At 42.3% G+C, this 15,564-nt stretch overlaps 1 protein-coding gene across 2 annotated transcripts in view; it reads left to right on the top strand.

Annotated features, from left to right (window-relative positions):
* Positions 1-13,792, top strand: part of LOC123874253 (lysine-specific demethylase 6A) — a 36,631-nt gene extending 22,839 nt beyond the window's left edge. For both annotated transcript variants that reach the window (XM_045919496.1, XM_045919506.1), the window contains 6 exons: positions 1,078-1,303; positions 1,860-2,117; positions 5,771-5,999; positions 6,633-6,692; positions 7,199-7,313; positions 9,455-13,792. In XM_045919496.1, coding sequence (XP_045775452.1) covers positions 1,078-1,303; positions 1,860-2,117; positions 5,771-5,999; positions 6,633-6,692; positions 7,199-7,313; positions 9,455-11,139 — 2,573 coding nt within the window. In that variant the 3' untranslated portion in view covers positions 11,140-13,792. The remainder of the gene's footprint in view (positions 1-1,077; positions 1,304-1,859; positions 2,118-5,770; positions 6,000-6,632; positions 6,693-7,198; positions 7,314-9,454) is intronic.
* Positions 13,793-15,564: the final 1,772 nt, after the last annotated feature.

Raw genomic sequence — 15,564 nt, 5'->3', positions numbered from 1 at the left:
GTTTATGTACCTACCTATTAAATAAACACTTCCAAAAATGGATAAGCGGAAATGTGAATATCTATTTGCTAGTATTTGTTGCCAAAAATAGTAAAAGGATTTCCCAATCTTTGTTACTGATAGGATGCTGACAGGTTTTTTTTTTATATTATGTGTATAAACCACGAGGAAAAGTTAGATCGATGTCATTGTGGGAAATAATTTAAGTAGGTACCTACTTACCCATTGCGATAATTACGTCATATCGCAATGAGAAATATTGCAAAATTATCCCGTTGGTGGATTCCCTTAAAGCTTTAAGTAATCCATTGAAATCTCAATGTTTCTCGATCGTTTTAGAAATATTGAAAAATCTTAGCCGATGTTATAGGTCTAGAGGCGTAAAATTGCGTTCTATGACTTTGTAATGAGCGTAATAGAAACCCAACCAATAAGAGCTATTGGTATCGGAGGAAAATGACCGTTATAATGTCGTGTGAACTAGGCAGGACGTTACCAACGTTTTCTCCAATAGGGCATTTGTGCACTCATTCGTATTTATTTGATTCATATTCGTGTTTTTTACGCACGTCAATTTCTTATATGAAAAAATAAGCAGTCCAAATTCATTTATTATGAAGGGTATTTCGAATTGTTGGGTTTCATGAATCACGAAAACGAATGAAAAACCACTTATACAAGTAAGTGCACTAAGGGCGTTTTTGCATCCGTAAAATTAATATAAGTACATAGTGATCGCTATTCACTACTCGAAATGTACCTATACCTGTCTATCTACCTACGTGCGGTTTTGCACTCATTCGATTCGTATCTTGACGGATCCGGATAAATACTACTACATTTTGTATGACGGTCACTTCGCATCGTATTTTTAAGAATACGAGTCGAACACGATTGAGTGTATAAGCGCCCTAATGTTGTATAGGAGCAGGCGTTATTTTGCGGAAGTCCATGATGAACCACTGCCACCACCACACCACCATCACACATCACACCAGATTGAGTGGTTTGTCTGGTTTAGCGGATTGTAGCAAATTAAGCTTTTGTTTCCTTGTATAAACGCCCTAATGCTCATAGGGTGGCTGTATCACCGCTGCGTGTCCCTGGGCGAGCCCGCAGCGCGCGCTCGCGCCGCGATCTGGTGCCTGCAGAGAGCCGTGGTGGCCGAGCCGGAGTCAGGAGCAGGACTGTACCTCCTGGGCAGATGCTTCGCGGCGCAGGGCAAGGTTCACGACGCGTTCATCGCTTACAGGAACTCCGTGGAGAAGTCGGAAGGCAACGCTGACACTTGGTGCTCGATTGGGTTCGTATATATTTTAAGTTCTAAGGCTCTTAGAAGGGATGCATGTGTATTTACAGGAAAGTGAAAACACACATGCCTGTGCACAAAAACTTCAGTGCTTGAGCTTTAATATGGCCTCAGAGAGAAACCGAATCCTGTAATGCCAAATAGACCATTCAAACATCTGTTAAATTTTTTGTCCAAAGCGCGGTTCTGAGCAAAAAATAAGGACGACCTTTTGAGTGTGTCGTATATCGGGAATAGACATGCCGAGCTAGAACGAGATTTTCGGACTTCTATTAATTTTTTTTAGACTCAATTTCAATAAATTGTATTAAATATTAGATGCTGCCCGCGATTTCGTCCGCGTGGGTTTGGAGTTTTAAGAATCCCGTGGAACTCTGGGATAAATAGTAGCCTATGTCCTTCCCCGGGATGCCAGCTATCTCTGTACCTTTCGTTAAAATCGGTTAAGCGGATGAGCCGTGAAAACTAGGAGACAGACAGACAGACAAACAGACACACTTTCGCATTTATAATATTAAAGTAAGTAATAAGTATGGATTTATGCTCGCAGGGTGCTATACCAACAACAGAATCAGCCGATGGACGCCTTACAAGCGTACATCTGCGCGGTGCAGCTGGACAAGGGCCACTCCGCCGCGTGGACCAACCTCGGCAGTCTGTACGAGAGTTGCTCCATGGCGCGGGACGCCTTCGCGTGCTACAACAACGGCGGGCCGCGCGCCACGCTCGCCAACGCGCCGCTACGCCAACGACTCGCCTTCCTGCGAGCGCATTTGGCACACGCACCTATGCCTTCAGTCACTGGCAAGTAAGTATACTAGGTATATGTACAGTCAAAGGCCGTAAGTCGTTTAGCACCTTAATAATCGTATTCGCGTGGCACGGTTATGCACATGCGTTAGGTGTGTGTGGCGTGTTTATAGAAAGAGGTCATAAGTGCGACAGGTTTTTGATGCAACAGTTTAGCGCAATTGTTACTCGAATTCTGAGGCTGACCGTACGTGCTTCCAAGACAAGAAAACAGGACAGACAAAATGTATGGCGCTCTACGGAAAAAAATCCAACAAGCGCCTGCTGCGCGCCCTTTGGGTTATGACTATAACTATGGTGGCAAGCCTCTTGATAGATTTCCCAAGTATCTACTCCTCTCTTTAAGGAGTTGTGGATAAAGGTCATTCCAGGGTGGAGTCATATGAGAACGCATCCGCCTAAAATTAGTCAAATCGCTTAGGAATGTTCTCTCTTTAGAAGGTCATTATCAATTAATCTCGTCTAAAACTCAGTCAGTTCTCTATAAAGCATAAACGTTTACCTTCTGTTTACGTACTCATTATTGTGCATAGGTGCTGCTGGTAACAATCGATGCGAATTCAATGTTACTATTGTTTAATTTTGATCGTCATCCGTACGCACAAAAACGTGCGGTAGATATCCATGTACCTGCACGCAGTGACATCACAATTATTGTAATGTGTACGCATTGTTAACGCTATTAGCATACACTTTACCTTTAAAAAACATGTTTATAGTTAGTTTGCTTTATGTGTTTACAAGTAAAATTATTATCTTACATCTCATCCAAATTTTTGTAAAAGTTATGTTGGCTTGAGAATATATTATGCTCGCGACGTCGTCCGCGTGAATTTAGATTTTTGAAAATCCCGTGGGAACACTCCGGGATAAAAAGTAACCTATGTCCGTTTCCGGGATGCATGCTATCTCTGTACCAAATAGGTAATGTTCCACCAAATAGATAATGTTCATGTTAAAAAACTCCGTGGAAACGTTTTGATTTTTAGGGCTAAAAGAGTAGTCCGAGTATGCAAGCTAGCTCTGTACAAAATGTCAAAATTGGCTAAACGGATGTGCCATGAAAACGTAGCAGACAGACAGACACACAGACACACTTCCACATTTATAATATTAGTATGGATTGGTACCTAAAGTGGCGCCAAACAGTCCTGATACCAAATTTAACAAGACTTGTTCTGCCTAGTTAACTTGATAGAAGGGATAGTTATTAGTTAACAGTCTAACAGCAAACTCGGTCAAGTACTAAATGAATATGAAAGCTGTACTTCGTAGGTACTTGTGATTCTACATTCCGCAGCTGAGTCGTAAATATTATACGTGAAACAACTTTGTTACTTGTACTTGCAATAAAATTATTAATAGATATAAAATCGACATGCAACATTTGGTCGCTGTAGAGAGCGAAATTTTCAGAACGGTCAGTGAGGTGAAACAAGGATTATTTTTGTATGAGAAACTAAAGCATCAATTTTAGAGAAGAAAAAAACTGCTTTGTAAATATTTTGAATTTGTCTGTAATGCCTGAATGAAATTGTTCATTATGATATTTTTATGGCTTCATCTAGTGAAATATAGCGACATTCTCTGTGGATGAAGGTTTTTAAAAATCTCGTGTGAATTTTCTGATTTCACGGTGATTCCCTGAGACAATGTCACTATCTGGGTCTGTAACTATCTGTATCTATGCAAAAAATCCATTATTCTGTTCCGGCGTGACTGAAGGACAAACTATAACACTTTCGCATTTATAATGTCTCATTAAAAATGATTCACTACAAGTGAACCGTCTAATAAATATGGTTAAAGGATGTAAGCATCACAAATGAAGGATCAATAACTTATGTCTCACTAAAAATGATTCACTATAAATGAACCGTCTAATGAATATGGTTAATTAATAACTATTCTCAAGACACACTACACTGATCTCTCCTAAAATTCACTCTGTATAAAGCAAAATATAATACAGGAACTAATAAATGATGTTTAAATTTTTTACAAACATTGCTATGAAAAAAGTTAACTTATTATATCAAACATTTATTTTATGAAATTAAAAACATTCTCATCGCACAGGTCATTTGCATGGAAATGAGCAATTAAAACCCGCTGTATTGATAACGTACTTCCACTGTTGTGTGAACGTTAACAAACCAGTCACTTAAAGCGAAGAGAATTGCAATGTAATTATATTAATTATTTGTTTTCACAACTGAGTTGTTTAATTTGGCATTTCTAAATAAAAATATGAGTCAGTAATTCCGTGCCCTGATATGTACTTAGTATGTTTTAAAACATAACTAAGATTCACCTTCATTTCGGATTATTCTAAGCTATTAAGAAGTTCGTATTAATTTTAGTGGAGCTTATTATAAATTAAATCTTGAACTGCCGTGATAAAAATCCGTCCTTTTTGGCGGTAAAAAATGGCTAAAATTTAAAATAGCTTTATTAGAATCGTCGGCTAATAAGTCTATATTTTATTATTTATTGTAAGTAAGCAATCAAACCAGTGAAAAGATTCAGCCTTTAAAAAAAATTGAAGCAGGTAGCCATAATATCATTAACTCTTTATTTAATTTTATAATAAGAGAGTTGTCGATAACTCGATACATAAGGCATCAATTTTATAATTCATGTTTCGTTTTACATTGTAATAGCGTCGAACGAAAGTTGCTTTAAATTATGTACATGCGCTAATTAATATTCACATAAATTATTCTTTTAAATATATAAATTCCTCTTTGTTTGTTTTCATACTGTTGTCTTGAGTGCACCGATAAAATCGTTTGAAGAAAGACAATGAAATAAAATAAAACTACGGTATTGTGTGGACCTCCCAACTCCCAAGCCCTATACTTGAATGGAGATTTCGAAAAGATCACCCCTAAGCTAACCATAGTTTAAAAATATGATTATTATTGTTATTTAATGTTAAAAAAAGAAATAGTATCAAATATTATGTAGATATAAGCTATAGGTACACGTTTGAAGTGAGAATCTTCCCCCTCTGTTACCAAACTTTGATGCGATCAATGCGATTATCCCCCTTCCAATAGGTTGACCCTTTACCATTATCGGTTAAAATGTGTAGCAAACGTGTATTTTTTAGTCAAAAAGTTATTAAAACATCTTCCAAGCCATCACTCGTTTAGGTATCTACCATATTTCACACTGTAAACACGAAGTCTGACTAGAATCTAGATCAGACTAGCTGTTCATGGCTTGTTTTATAATGTGGACGAGCACCTGAAAATAATACGATATTCGCAATGTAATAGCTATTAAGAATCATAAGTTTTATAACAGAGGGATAGTTTATTAAACGCGATAATTACATTAAAAAGCTAAAAATAAAAATTCTTTAAAAAAACATTTGAGTCGATTTCTAGTTTCTATTTATGCTTGCTTGGTAGTACAATATCAATTCACTATAAACAGTTCCTGAATCTCCATACAGCATCAGGACTGAGGAGTTGGATCCAAAAAATTTTATGGTACTATTTCGCGAATCTCTGCTATTGTCAACAAAAATATTAGCAAATCGAAATCATACATACGGTGTAGCTACGTACATACATAGAAAAAATAATTGAATTGCTCCTTTTTAAAATGCGGTTGAAAATGGCGTAACTTTCGACTCCACAGACGGCGTCCACTGCCATCTATCGAGGAGGCATGGAACTTGCCCATTTCCGCGGAGATGTCCTCCCGCGCACCCAAGGCCGCGCCGCCGCCGTACCCGGGCGCGGGGGCCGCGGCGGCCGCGGGCGGCGCGCTCGTGAAGCGCGAGGAGCCCGCGTCGCTCACCCCCCAGCAGCTGCAGACCTTGCAGTACTTGCAGAGGAACTCGCACAACCTATCGCCGCAGCAACAAGTATTACGATATTCTAATTGACTTCGATTAAATAAAGCGATCAGTTTAAAAGACCCTTTTTTTAATACACAAGTAAATTATACTAATATCTTGATTCTTGGCACGTTGAAATATAGTGCTCTCCTTTTCATAATAGTCCCAGTAGAAAAGGACAGCACTACTTGTAGACCTGTCAATTTAGTTTAGAGATTATCACTACGCGACGGTCTGATTCAATCGCCAAATAAACTTTATTTAGATTTCTAATGAAAATTAAATTTATTTGTTATCTAACATTATTGGGCGATTTAAAATCGGCCCTAAGTTTAAACTTAGAACAAAATGTTAAGTAAAATGTACGGATAGATACTTTATAAGATGTCATAATCTTTTTGAAGATTTTTGGATATCGGAAGATGGATAATCCGAACTAACAAAGGAAAAAGTTTCTGCCATGTTTTATATTATAGGTATTTTGATTCAATATATTTGTAATGGGTTTTATCCTACAAAATATTGAATCAATTCTAGCTGAGACATCACAACGACGGAAATATTTTTTTTGTTAGTTTGGACGCGCTATACCAACTTTTTGACTGAAATCACCTTGAAAAATTTTTTTGACTAACAGTAATATTTTTGTAATAATTGCAGGCGTTGATGCAGCAGCTTCTGTCACAGTATCGTCTATCGCAAGCAGCGAGAGCGCGAGCGGTTTGTATTTATTCCCCCCTTATCTCCCCCCTTCACTCCTTACACTTATGGCGGCAGGTTGTAGGATTTACCCCAATTTATATTATAAGAAATATTATAACCATTTATTTTCGATGACAATCACTCCTTATTTACTAGGGCGGCAGGTTTTAGGATTACCCCTAATTTATATTATTTGATTCGTATTCATACGGATCCGTCCAAAATACGACTCACATGTGTGCACAAGTCCACGTACATTGACATGACGGCCACTTCGAATCGTATTTTTACGAATACGAATCGAATACGAATATTTCATTAATTTCTATAACAGTGTTTGATACACAAATCGAAAGTGTATTTATCGCGCTTACCTAAACGGACATGTTGATAACTAGCACTATCCTTTTCACATCATTCTTTTTGGATAAGGATAGCTAGTTATTAGGCCTGTCAATTTAGTTACGTTTTTTTGATTACCCTCATCAGCATCAATATTAATTGTTTTGTATGTTTGTGTGTAGGTAGCGAAAAGCGAAAGCAGTACGAGCGGCGACAGTGCCGAGTCGCTGGCCGAAGATTTGTTGAAGAAGTTCTCTGATAGTCAACAACCTGATATCAAGAAGGAGCCAGTTATGAGTAAGTATTTTGTTGGAAAATTAATCACAAACATAAAGTAATTGAACGTATGAAGCTCAAGGCACATAGCGGGAGGGTAGAAGAAACGCGACGCGTTGTTATTAGTAAACTGAACTATCTCTCAACGTCTCTCAAAGAGACGTGCGTCGACACGCGCCTCTTTCTCGTTTTATACTTAAAATATTTATCAGTAGACATAAAGTTAAAAATTAAATTTGTTTTTTTTTTAAATTAACTAATAAACTTTTACTGTTACAAGTGCTTTTGAATTGTCAAGTGAATCTACCACTACCGCGAACAACCAGCAAGAAACTTGACGGTTGCTCTTTAAAAAATTCTGTTTACATTTTTACAATAATTTATCATCCCGCGCATTGCTGGAGCGAGTTCGAATCAACGCGTGAATTTAGGTTTTTCAAAATCCCGTAGGGACTCTTTAATTTTCCGGGATAAAATATAAAATAGCTTATTTGTTAATCCAGGGTATAATCAATCTCTATTCCGAATTTCAGCCAAATCTGTTCAGTAGTTTTTGTGTGAAAGAGTAACCAAACATAAACACAAGCTTTCGTTCTCATAATATTAGTGTGAAAAGTGGTCTTGGTTTGCATCTACTCCTCCACAATGTGCCTTGTGCCTAAGTATTATTTAGTCATATCATGTCGGCGTGGCCTCATTGGCGCAGTTGTATATGCGCAAATGATTTGTATTCAGTGAACGTGTTTCGCTATGAATGTGACGTTGGGGATTGTTTGACAAACATTTTGATATAGATATTAGATACTTAATTAGATATAGCAGGCCAAAATAGCCTCGATAGCTCAACGGTTGAAGGAGCAGACTGAAATCCGAAAGGTCGCCAGTTCAAACCCCGCCCGTTGCACTATTGTCGTACCTAGTCCGAGCACAAGCTTTACGCTTAGTTGGTGGGGAAAGGGGAATATTAGTCATCATGATAAACTTGGCTAGTAAAAAAAACATTGGCTCCCTTACCTCCTTAAACATAATAAGTATTAGGGATTTTGTGTGGTGGTGGAAATAAAAAGAATATCCGTTTGTGTTTGTTGTGGACTCTTCTCAGACCTGGGCGCGTTTGAAACCCTCGTAGCTTTAGATTAAAGTTTACGTAACTAATTATCACCACGACGTCGCACCACAAAAATTGTGGAAAAGCCCTTACTTTTGCTTTATAATATCCTGTTTAATTTGTAATAAGATCTTTTTTTTTAACAGTTGCTAAATGGCCCACTAAATGACAAATTATATAACTGACTTAATGAATGTCAAATAGTGTCACTGAACTAAGAATTAACTTGAATTTTGCATAAAATATAAAATGGTGCAGAGTAAGAAAAATACGATGAAAACTAGGAAAAGTAAGTCATTCATTGGTTCGGAATGCTGAAAGGGTTTATATTGACTTGAAAAGTGTAAATACAAAATACGTTCAAGCGCTATAGGCACCCAATACAATGAAGTCAACATGCTTCGTTAGCCCAAAACTATATTTGATTCACATTTCACTGGCAAAAGTATTTTGGGCTCTGCTGAAAGATTTACGATATTGACGCCGCGCTGTATCGATATTAAAAGAAATTGACCCAAAAAAGCTCAAAATCCTCGACGAACATGACGTGCACTTTCCGTTTGAGAACCTCGTTGTTTTTTTTCTTGGTATTTTGGTGTAGGTACAAGTATAGAACGTGCCAAAGCGTCGTTCGTATTTTCGTGAAGCTGGATAAACACTGTTTTGGTATTATGATGAGTGTAACAAGGACTCCGCTCCACGCGGCTCCTGCCAAATGTAGGTCGTTTTTGTAGGACACATTAATATTAACAAAGGTATTTTGAAATAGATTTCGCCAGCAAAATCGGCGCTAAAGCATGTTTAAATGGAATGTCTGGATGAAACTGATTTGAAGATTTTGGGATTACCTTATGTTTTAAACATTGTCTACAATTTTTTCTAGTAGGTACAGCTGCGATATTCGAAGTGGTCAAAATTGAAATAGATTTTCTATATCTCTTATTTAAATTATATCGATACAGTTGTTCCAAGAACTTGTTTAAATAGGCGGCAGCCACGACACTCCGTTTGACTGATGGATTTTTATTAAGTCATACCCTCTTTTGTTTGGCAGAAAGTCCACAAAGCAGCAGCAACGAGGCGATGCTGGGCGGGCGCCAGCCCGTGGTGAAGCTGGAGCCGCTCAAGACCGACCCCGGCAAGCCCGTGGCCTTCCACATCGGCATGACGGCCAAGCAGGTGCTCGACGCGTGCAAGGATGGCGCCGGGCCGCCGTCCGCCTGGTCCGTGCTGGGAGACGCGCGCGCGCCGCCTGAGCCGCCCGGCGTGCCGCCGCCGCGCCTGTCACCCGAGCAACTGGCACCCTCTGCGCCCTTCGTGTACGTCGAGTCCAAGCGCGACGCCTTCTCGCCGCAGCTGCAGGACTTCTGCCTCAAGCACCCCATCGCCGTGGTGCGTGGCCTCACCGCCGCGCTCAAGCTGGACCTGGGCCTGTTCTCCACCAAGACGCTGGTGGAGGCGTGGCCCGACCACGCCGTGGAGGTGCGCACCCAGCTCATGCAGTCGGCCGACGAGAACTGGGATGCGAGCGGGCGGCGCCGCGTGTGGGCCTGCGCCTCGCACCGCTCGCACACCACGGTGCGCAAGTACGCGCAGTACCAGGCCGGCTCGTTCCAGGAGTCGCTGCGCGAGGAGCGTGAGCGCGGCGCGGCGCCGGCCGCGGGCGCGCTGTCCGACTCGGACGGGCGCGAGTCGGGTCCCGCCAAGCGCCGCCGCTCGGCGCGCATGCTGCGCTTCGGTACCAACGTGGACCTGTCGGACGAGCGCAAGTGGAAGCCGCAGCTGGCTGAGCTGCAGAAGCTGCCTGCCTTCGCGCGCGTGGCGTCGGCCGCCAACATGCTGTCGCACGTGGGCCACGTGATCCTCGGCATGAACACGGTGCAGCTGTACATGAAGGTGCCGGGCAGCCGCACGCCCGGCCACCAGGAGAACAACAACTTCTGCTCCGTCAACATCAACATCGGGCCCGGCGACTGCGAGTGGTTCGGCGTGCCCGACGCCTACTGGGGCGGCGTGCGCGAGCTTTGCGACCGCCACGGCCTGTCGTACCTGCACGGCAGCTGGTGGCCCGACCCAGCCGAGCTGCGCGCGCACGGCGTGCCCGTGTACCGCTTCACGCAGCGGCCCGGCGACCTGGTGTGGGTGAACGCGGGCTGCGTGCATTGGGTGCAGGCCACGGGCTGGTGCAACAACATCGCGTGGAACGTGGGCCCGCTTACGGCGCGCCAGTACGCGCTGGCGCTGGAGCGCTACGAGTGGAACAAGGTGCAGAACTTCAAGTCCATCGTGCCCATGGTGCACCTGACGTGGAACCTGGCGCGCAACATCCGCGTGTCCGACCCCGCGCTGCACCGCGCCATGCGCACGTGCCTACTGCAGACGCTGCGCGCCGCCGCCGGCACACTGGCCGCCGTGCGTGCGCGTGGCGTGCCTGTGCGCTTCCACGGGCGCGCGCGCGGCGAGGCGTCGCACTACTGCGGCGCGTGCGAGCGCGAGGTGTGGCACGCGCTGCTGGTGCGCGAGCACGAGCGGCGCCACGTGGTGCACTGCCTGGCGTGCGCGCGGCGCGCCGAGCCCGCGCTGGCCGGCTTCCTGTGCCTGGAGGAGCACCACGTGGAGGAGTTGGCGCAGGTGTTCGACGCATTCGTGCTGCACCGGCCCGCGCCGCCGCCGCACGCGCCGCCCGCGCTGGCCGCACCGCCCGCGCTGGTCGCGCCGCCCGCGCACACGCCCGACTGAGCCGCGCGCGCGCCGCCGGGGTTGCGCTTTCCGTTCTCCTCGATCTGGGCCGAGGTCGACGAGTGGGACTGACGGTCCGTGTGACGACGTACCTGTATTTATTTTGTGTGAGAGTTGTATGATTTATTTTGTTGTACGAGCGAGATGCTCCTTCGTTTATCGGATCGTTCGCTTCGCACGGGTTGGTCGCGCCGCAGGCGAAGGGCCGCTAGGGTTCGATTTGTCGCTTGATTTGTATTAAAGTGTTAGTCGCCAGCTAGTATTCTGTAACTTTTGGTGTGAAATTCACATTTTTGACCAAATGTTAAAAACGTAAAAAGTGACTTAAATCGCTTTCTATTTTTAATACACTGCGTGTAAGTATAAAATTGTACGATACGAATATTTTCGTGATAAGAGTAATTTTGTAATTCGAAAACTTTTACAGTTTACACTCTCCTCGATCACTTTTGTAATTGTGAGAGATATTGATAAAAGCGAAGTCAATTTTTCGGCGACGATGGCCGACGGTAGCGAAGTTTAAAATAGTATTGGCGGCCGCCTCCAATATTTAGTGGAATAGATTTGTAGTATTTAGCTAAGGAAGTACGCGTCGGGGGATGTTGGAAGGTCGGCTCGCCTCGGTCTCAAGTGCTCAGGTGTTCACCGCAATAGATGTGTTATTTTTTTAAAGAAGTATATTTATTTATTTTTCTCATACTGCGACTAGTTTCATTTTTTGAGTTTAGTATTACGATAAATCTTCATAGCGAATAGTAGTCGGTAAGTGTAAGGCACGGAATGAGGCTCTGCGTTTTAGGAGGGTCTGGTGAACAGTGCTGCTTTGTCCCAAAGAATGTTTACGTGCAGGCTGCTCGCTGCTGACGAGGCGCGTCGCCGCTTCTTTAGTTCGCGACTGGGATCCTACTGTCGAAATGTATTTATTGGAATGTAGACTCGATTAAATTAAATGGTGTTCTTAAGCTGCAGATAAACTACTGTGTTGATGTGTGTCGTGTTTTGACGCGGCGATCTAAATCTTGGCGAACGCTCTCACCACACTCACACACTGACGATATTTATCGTGATTCATATCGCGATCCATATTCATAGATCATGGACAATCCTAGACGATTCCTATCGTGATTCTTCGATATTGTAAAAATGTGATCACAATCCAAAACTGAATATTGCGAGCTTCAAAAGAAGCTCGCAATGGTGAACCATAGGCCGCATCACCACTTACTATTTGGTGTGATTGCGGTCAAGCGCATGCCTTTATACCTATTTTAGCTTTTAAATTAATTAGGTTCAGATCCCAACCTCGTCGCCAAGTGATATCTCGGTACATAATAAATGAAAACCCGAACATCTCCGTAGCTAGTATATTACTGGCTTACTGACCTAATGCGAATGCATTATATGTATGTACATCAGCTGTGCAACCTTGCAACCACACCACCAGTAGTTTATCTGCACCTTAACATAATTGGATTGTAATGGAATTAGAAGTAATTTTTCGGCTCCGTATTAAATTAAGCATGAGTTAGGCAATGTTAGGCAGGGGTCGGCAGTTGGCGCCGCTCTGGTCACCAGGTCGTTGGTTATTTCTGAAGTTTTATTGATGTTGTGAGATTTCAATGTTGGCTGTATTTACGGCGGTGTTACACATGCCTGTGGCTCGCACAAAAGGATGTTAGATACTGGCAAGTGCGAGCTGTTATCATGTGTAATAATGCATACATTTTGAGACCTTACTCGCCGTTTTAGCTCTATGTGTGTGTCTCAACTGTCATGTCAAAATTATGATTTTAGTCCTTAATTTAAAAGTGAACCCACAGTGAACCGTACTTTTGACATGACAGTTGACAGCTAAAATGGCGAGTAAGATCTCAAATTACATGCACTATAAAGAGGTTTTGCGCTAGAAATCCGTATGCTAGTACTTAGCGTGCTAATCCCCCAGTGAGAAAGCGGCTAGGGGGAATTGTCCAATCGCACTTCACAAAGTGTTTTTAAAAACTGGCATGACAACTGCATAATATTATGGTTTTAATAAAGCATCTGTATGCTTAGTATGAGATTTTACGCCTTGCCAACGTTGATAGAATTCGAGCGTCGAAACAAAATAACATCACAGTAAAATGAAGCTAAAGGTTCTTGATAAGTATAAAACAAAAATTTAATACCACCGATTTTAATATCGCAAGGTTTCCGTTTGGGCTGAGAGACGAATTTGAGTTAAAATGAGGCATTTAAGATTTATTTTAATTTAACGCTAAAGTGTTTACATGCTCGGACTCTACGAACGGTTGTGTCTGGTGAGATGCAAAATCTCATACTAACCCCACTGGTATGCCGGCTTGCCAGTGCCTGGTATTCTGGCTTGCCAGCGCAGCATCTGGTACTTCGGCTTGCCAGCGTCTGGCATTCCGGCTTGCCAGCGTCTGGCATTCCGGCTTGCCAGTGCCAGTTATGCCATCTGCTGGCATGTGTAGCACCGCCATTACTGTATTATGTTTCTGGTGTCGAGGGTCGGCGCCGGAGTCATGTGGAGTGTTGGACGTGTATAGTGAATATTGTAATTTGTAAGTAATAATAACATCACTGCCATTTACGACCTTACTGTTTATACTGTAACGTAAATTTTTTATTAAAGATATAAAATACGAAACTGTTTGTGATTTTATTTTTCCTAAACAATGATTCACCTAAATTAAATCTGTTCTTCACTAAGCCCTAATTCGCACGAGCGTTAAAAAAGCGTTGCGTTAAAACCCGGCGTTGCGCTAAAAATACAAAAGTGCGCGTTAAAAACCGTTGACGTGTGAACAGATACTTGGGAATGCATAATAAATAATATGTTCTATTTGAACGCTTTTTTAACGGAGGTTAAAAAACTTATGCGAATGAGGCCTTAGTATAGGTAGGTGTACCGCTTGACTGAGGGCCGTGGGGTTAGGGTGCGAGCTGCGGGAAGGTGACGGCGACGTTGAATTTCTCTCTACTTACTACTCACGAGTCGTCTCAGCGAAACTAGAACTGTGATAAAACTGTATAGGTACCTACTATACCTAATAAGAAAATTGGCCGTGCCGAAACTACTTGCCGTATAGATTTTACGGTTCTGTACCCGAAGAGTGTGGCAACGGGACGGGACTATCTCTTTTTCTGGGCTGGTTTCCCATCATTTCACAAGAGTACATAGGTATCCCTAACTGATAGTAGATGCACTCTAGTGTGCTGATAGTGCAACATGTTGCAAATTACAATCCGGGTATCTTTAAAACGAGTGAACAAGCACCTTCTAGGTAAACGCGTCCCATCTTAGACCACATCATCACTTTCCATCAGGTGTGATTGTGGTCAAGCGCTTGCCTATCTACCTATACTAATAAATAAAATTGGAGTGTCTGTCTGTAATTTCGAAATAACTACCTCATATTAAGCTCATATGGTTATTTGAACGATACCAACACTGAATCACACGTTTTTAAAATTTTTGTCTGTCTGTCTGTTTGAAAAGGCTAATCTTCGGAACGGCTGAACCGATTTTGACGGGGTTTTCACAGATAAGTAGAGGATTGACCAGGGAGTAACATAGGCTACTTTTTTAACCGACTGTCAAAAAGGGAGTTGTGTTTTTCAACCTATGTACAGCTAAATCTCCGAGATTTCTGAACCGATTTACGTAAATTTTTTTTTAATCGTTAGAGGAACTTGGCGACATTGTTTTATAAAAAATTTGGAGTCCAACTCCTCAATCCTGATGCTGCAGGGGATCTGACCAATCCACGCGGGCGAAGCTGCGGGCATCAGCTAGTAGTGAATAAAAAAAAATCGTGGTTGAGCTGATATTTTCACGGGCACTTTATGGCATATTCTATAAAGTGTAAACTGTGTAGGTAATTATCGATGGTAATAATTCATCAGAATTACGTACAGTAAGTAGACTAGAATCCCGTCTGCCATCAGATTACGTAGGTAAGTATTAGGTAGCGTATTTCCCATAGATTTACAACCATCCCACTAATGTAAGGATTTCCCTATTGGAATAAAAGCAATGATAGGTATCAATATATAGTTTATTTCTATAATCACAATTATTTCATAATATAACATTGATAGACGACATTATTCAACTGTTGAAGTTGTTTCACTAAAATCGAGCGCAAGGGACGCATTACCCCTTACTAGGGGTAATGCACCCCCTTAATAGGGGTAGGCACGTGTTTTTAAAGATCTCGAAAAGGCATACAGGAAGAGCCCCTAGCAAAAACTATGTAAAATCATAACTAATAGTTACAGGGATAGGCAATCATCGTAAAGCGGCGTAGTGGGGAAATTTTGGCGAAATATGAAAGCAAGGGTTGACTGATTTTTTTTTTCATTTATAGACTAGCGCTTGGCTGCAATCAGACCTGCTAGCAAGTTATGATGCAGCCA

Source organism: Maniola jurtina, chromosome 2 (genome assembly GCF_905333055.1).
Source record: "Maniola jurtina chromosome 2, ilManJurt1.1, whole genome shotgun sequence".
In the NCBI taxonomy this organism is placed as follows: domain Eukaryota; kingdom Metazoa; phylum Arthropoda; class Insecta; order Lepidoptera; family Nymphalidae; genus Maniola; species Maniola jurtina.
The sequence above is the reverse complement of the archived record's forward strand: the minus strand, read 5'-3'. Positions and strand labels throughout refer to the sequence as shown.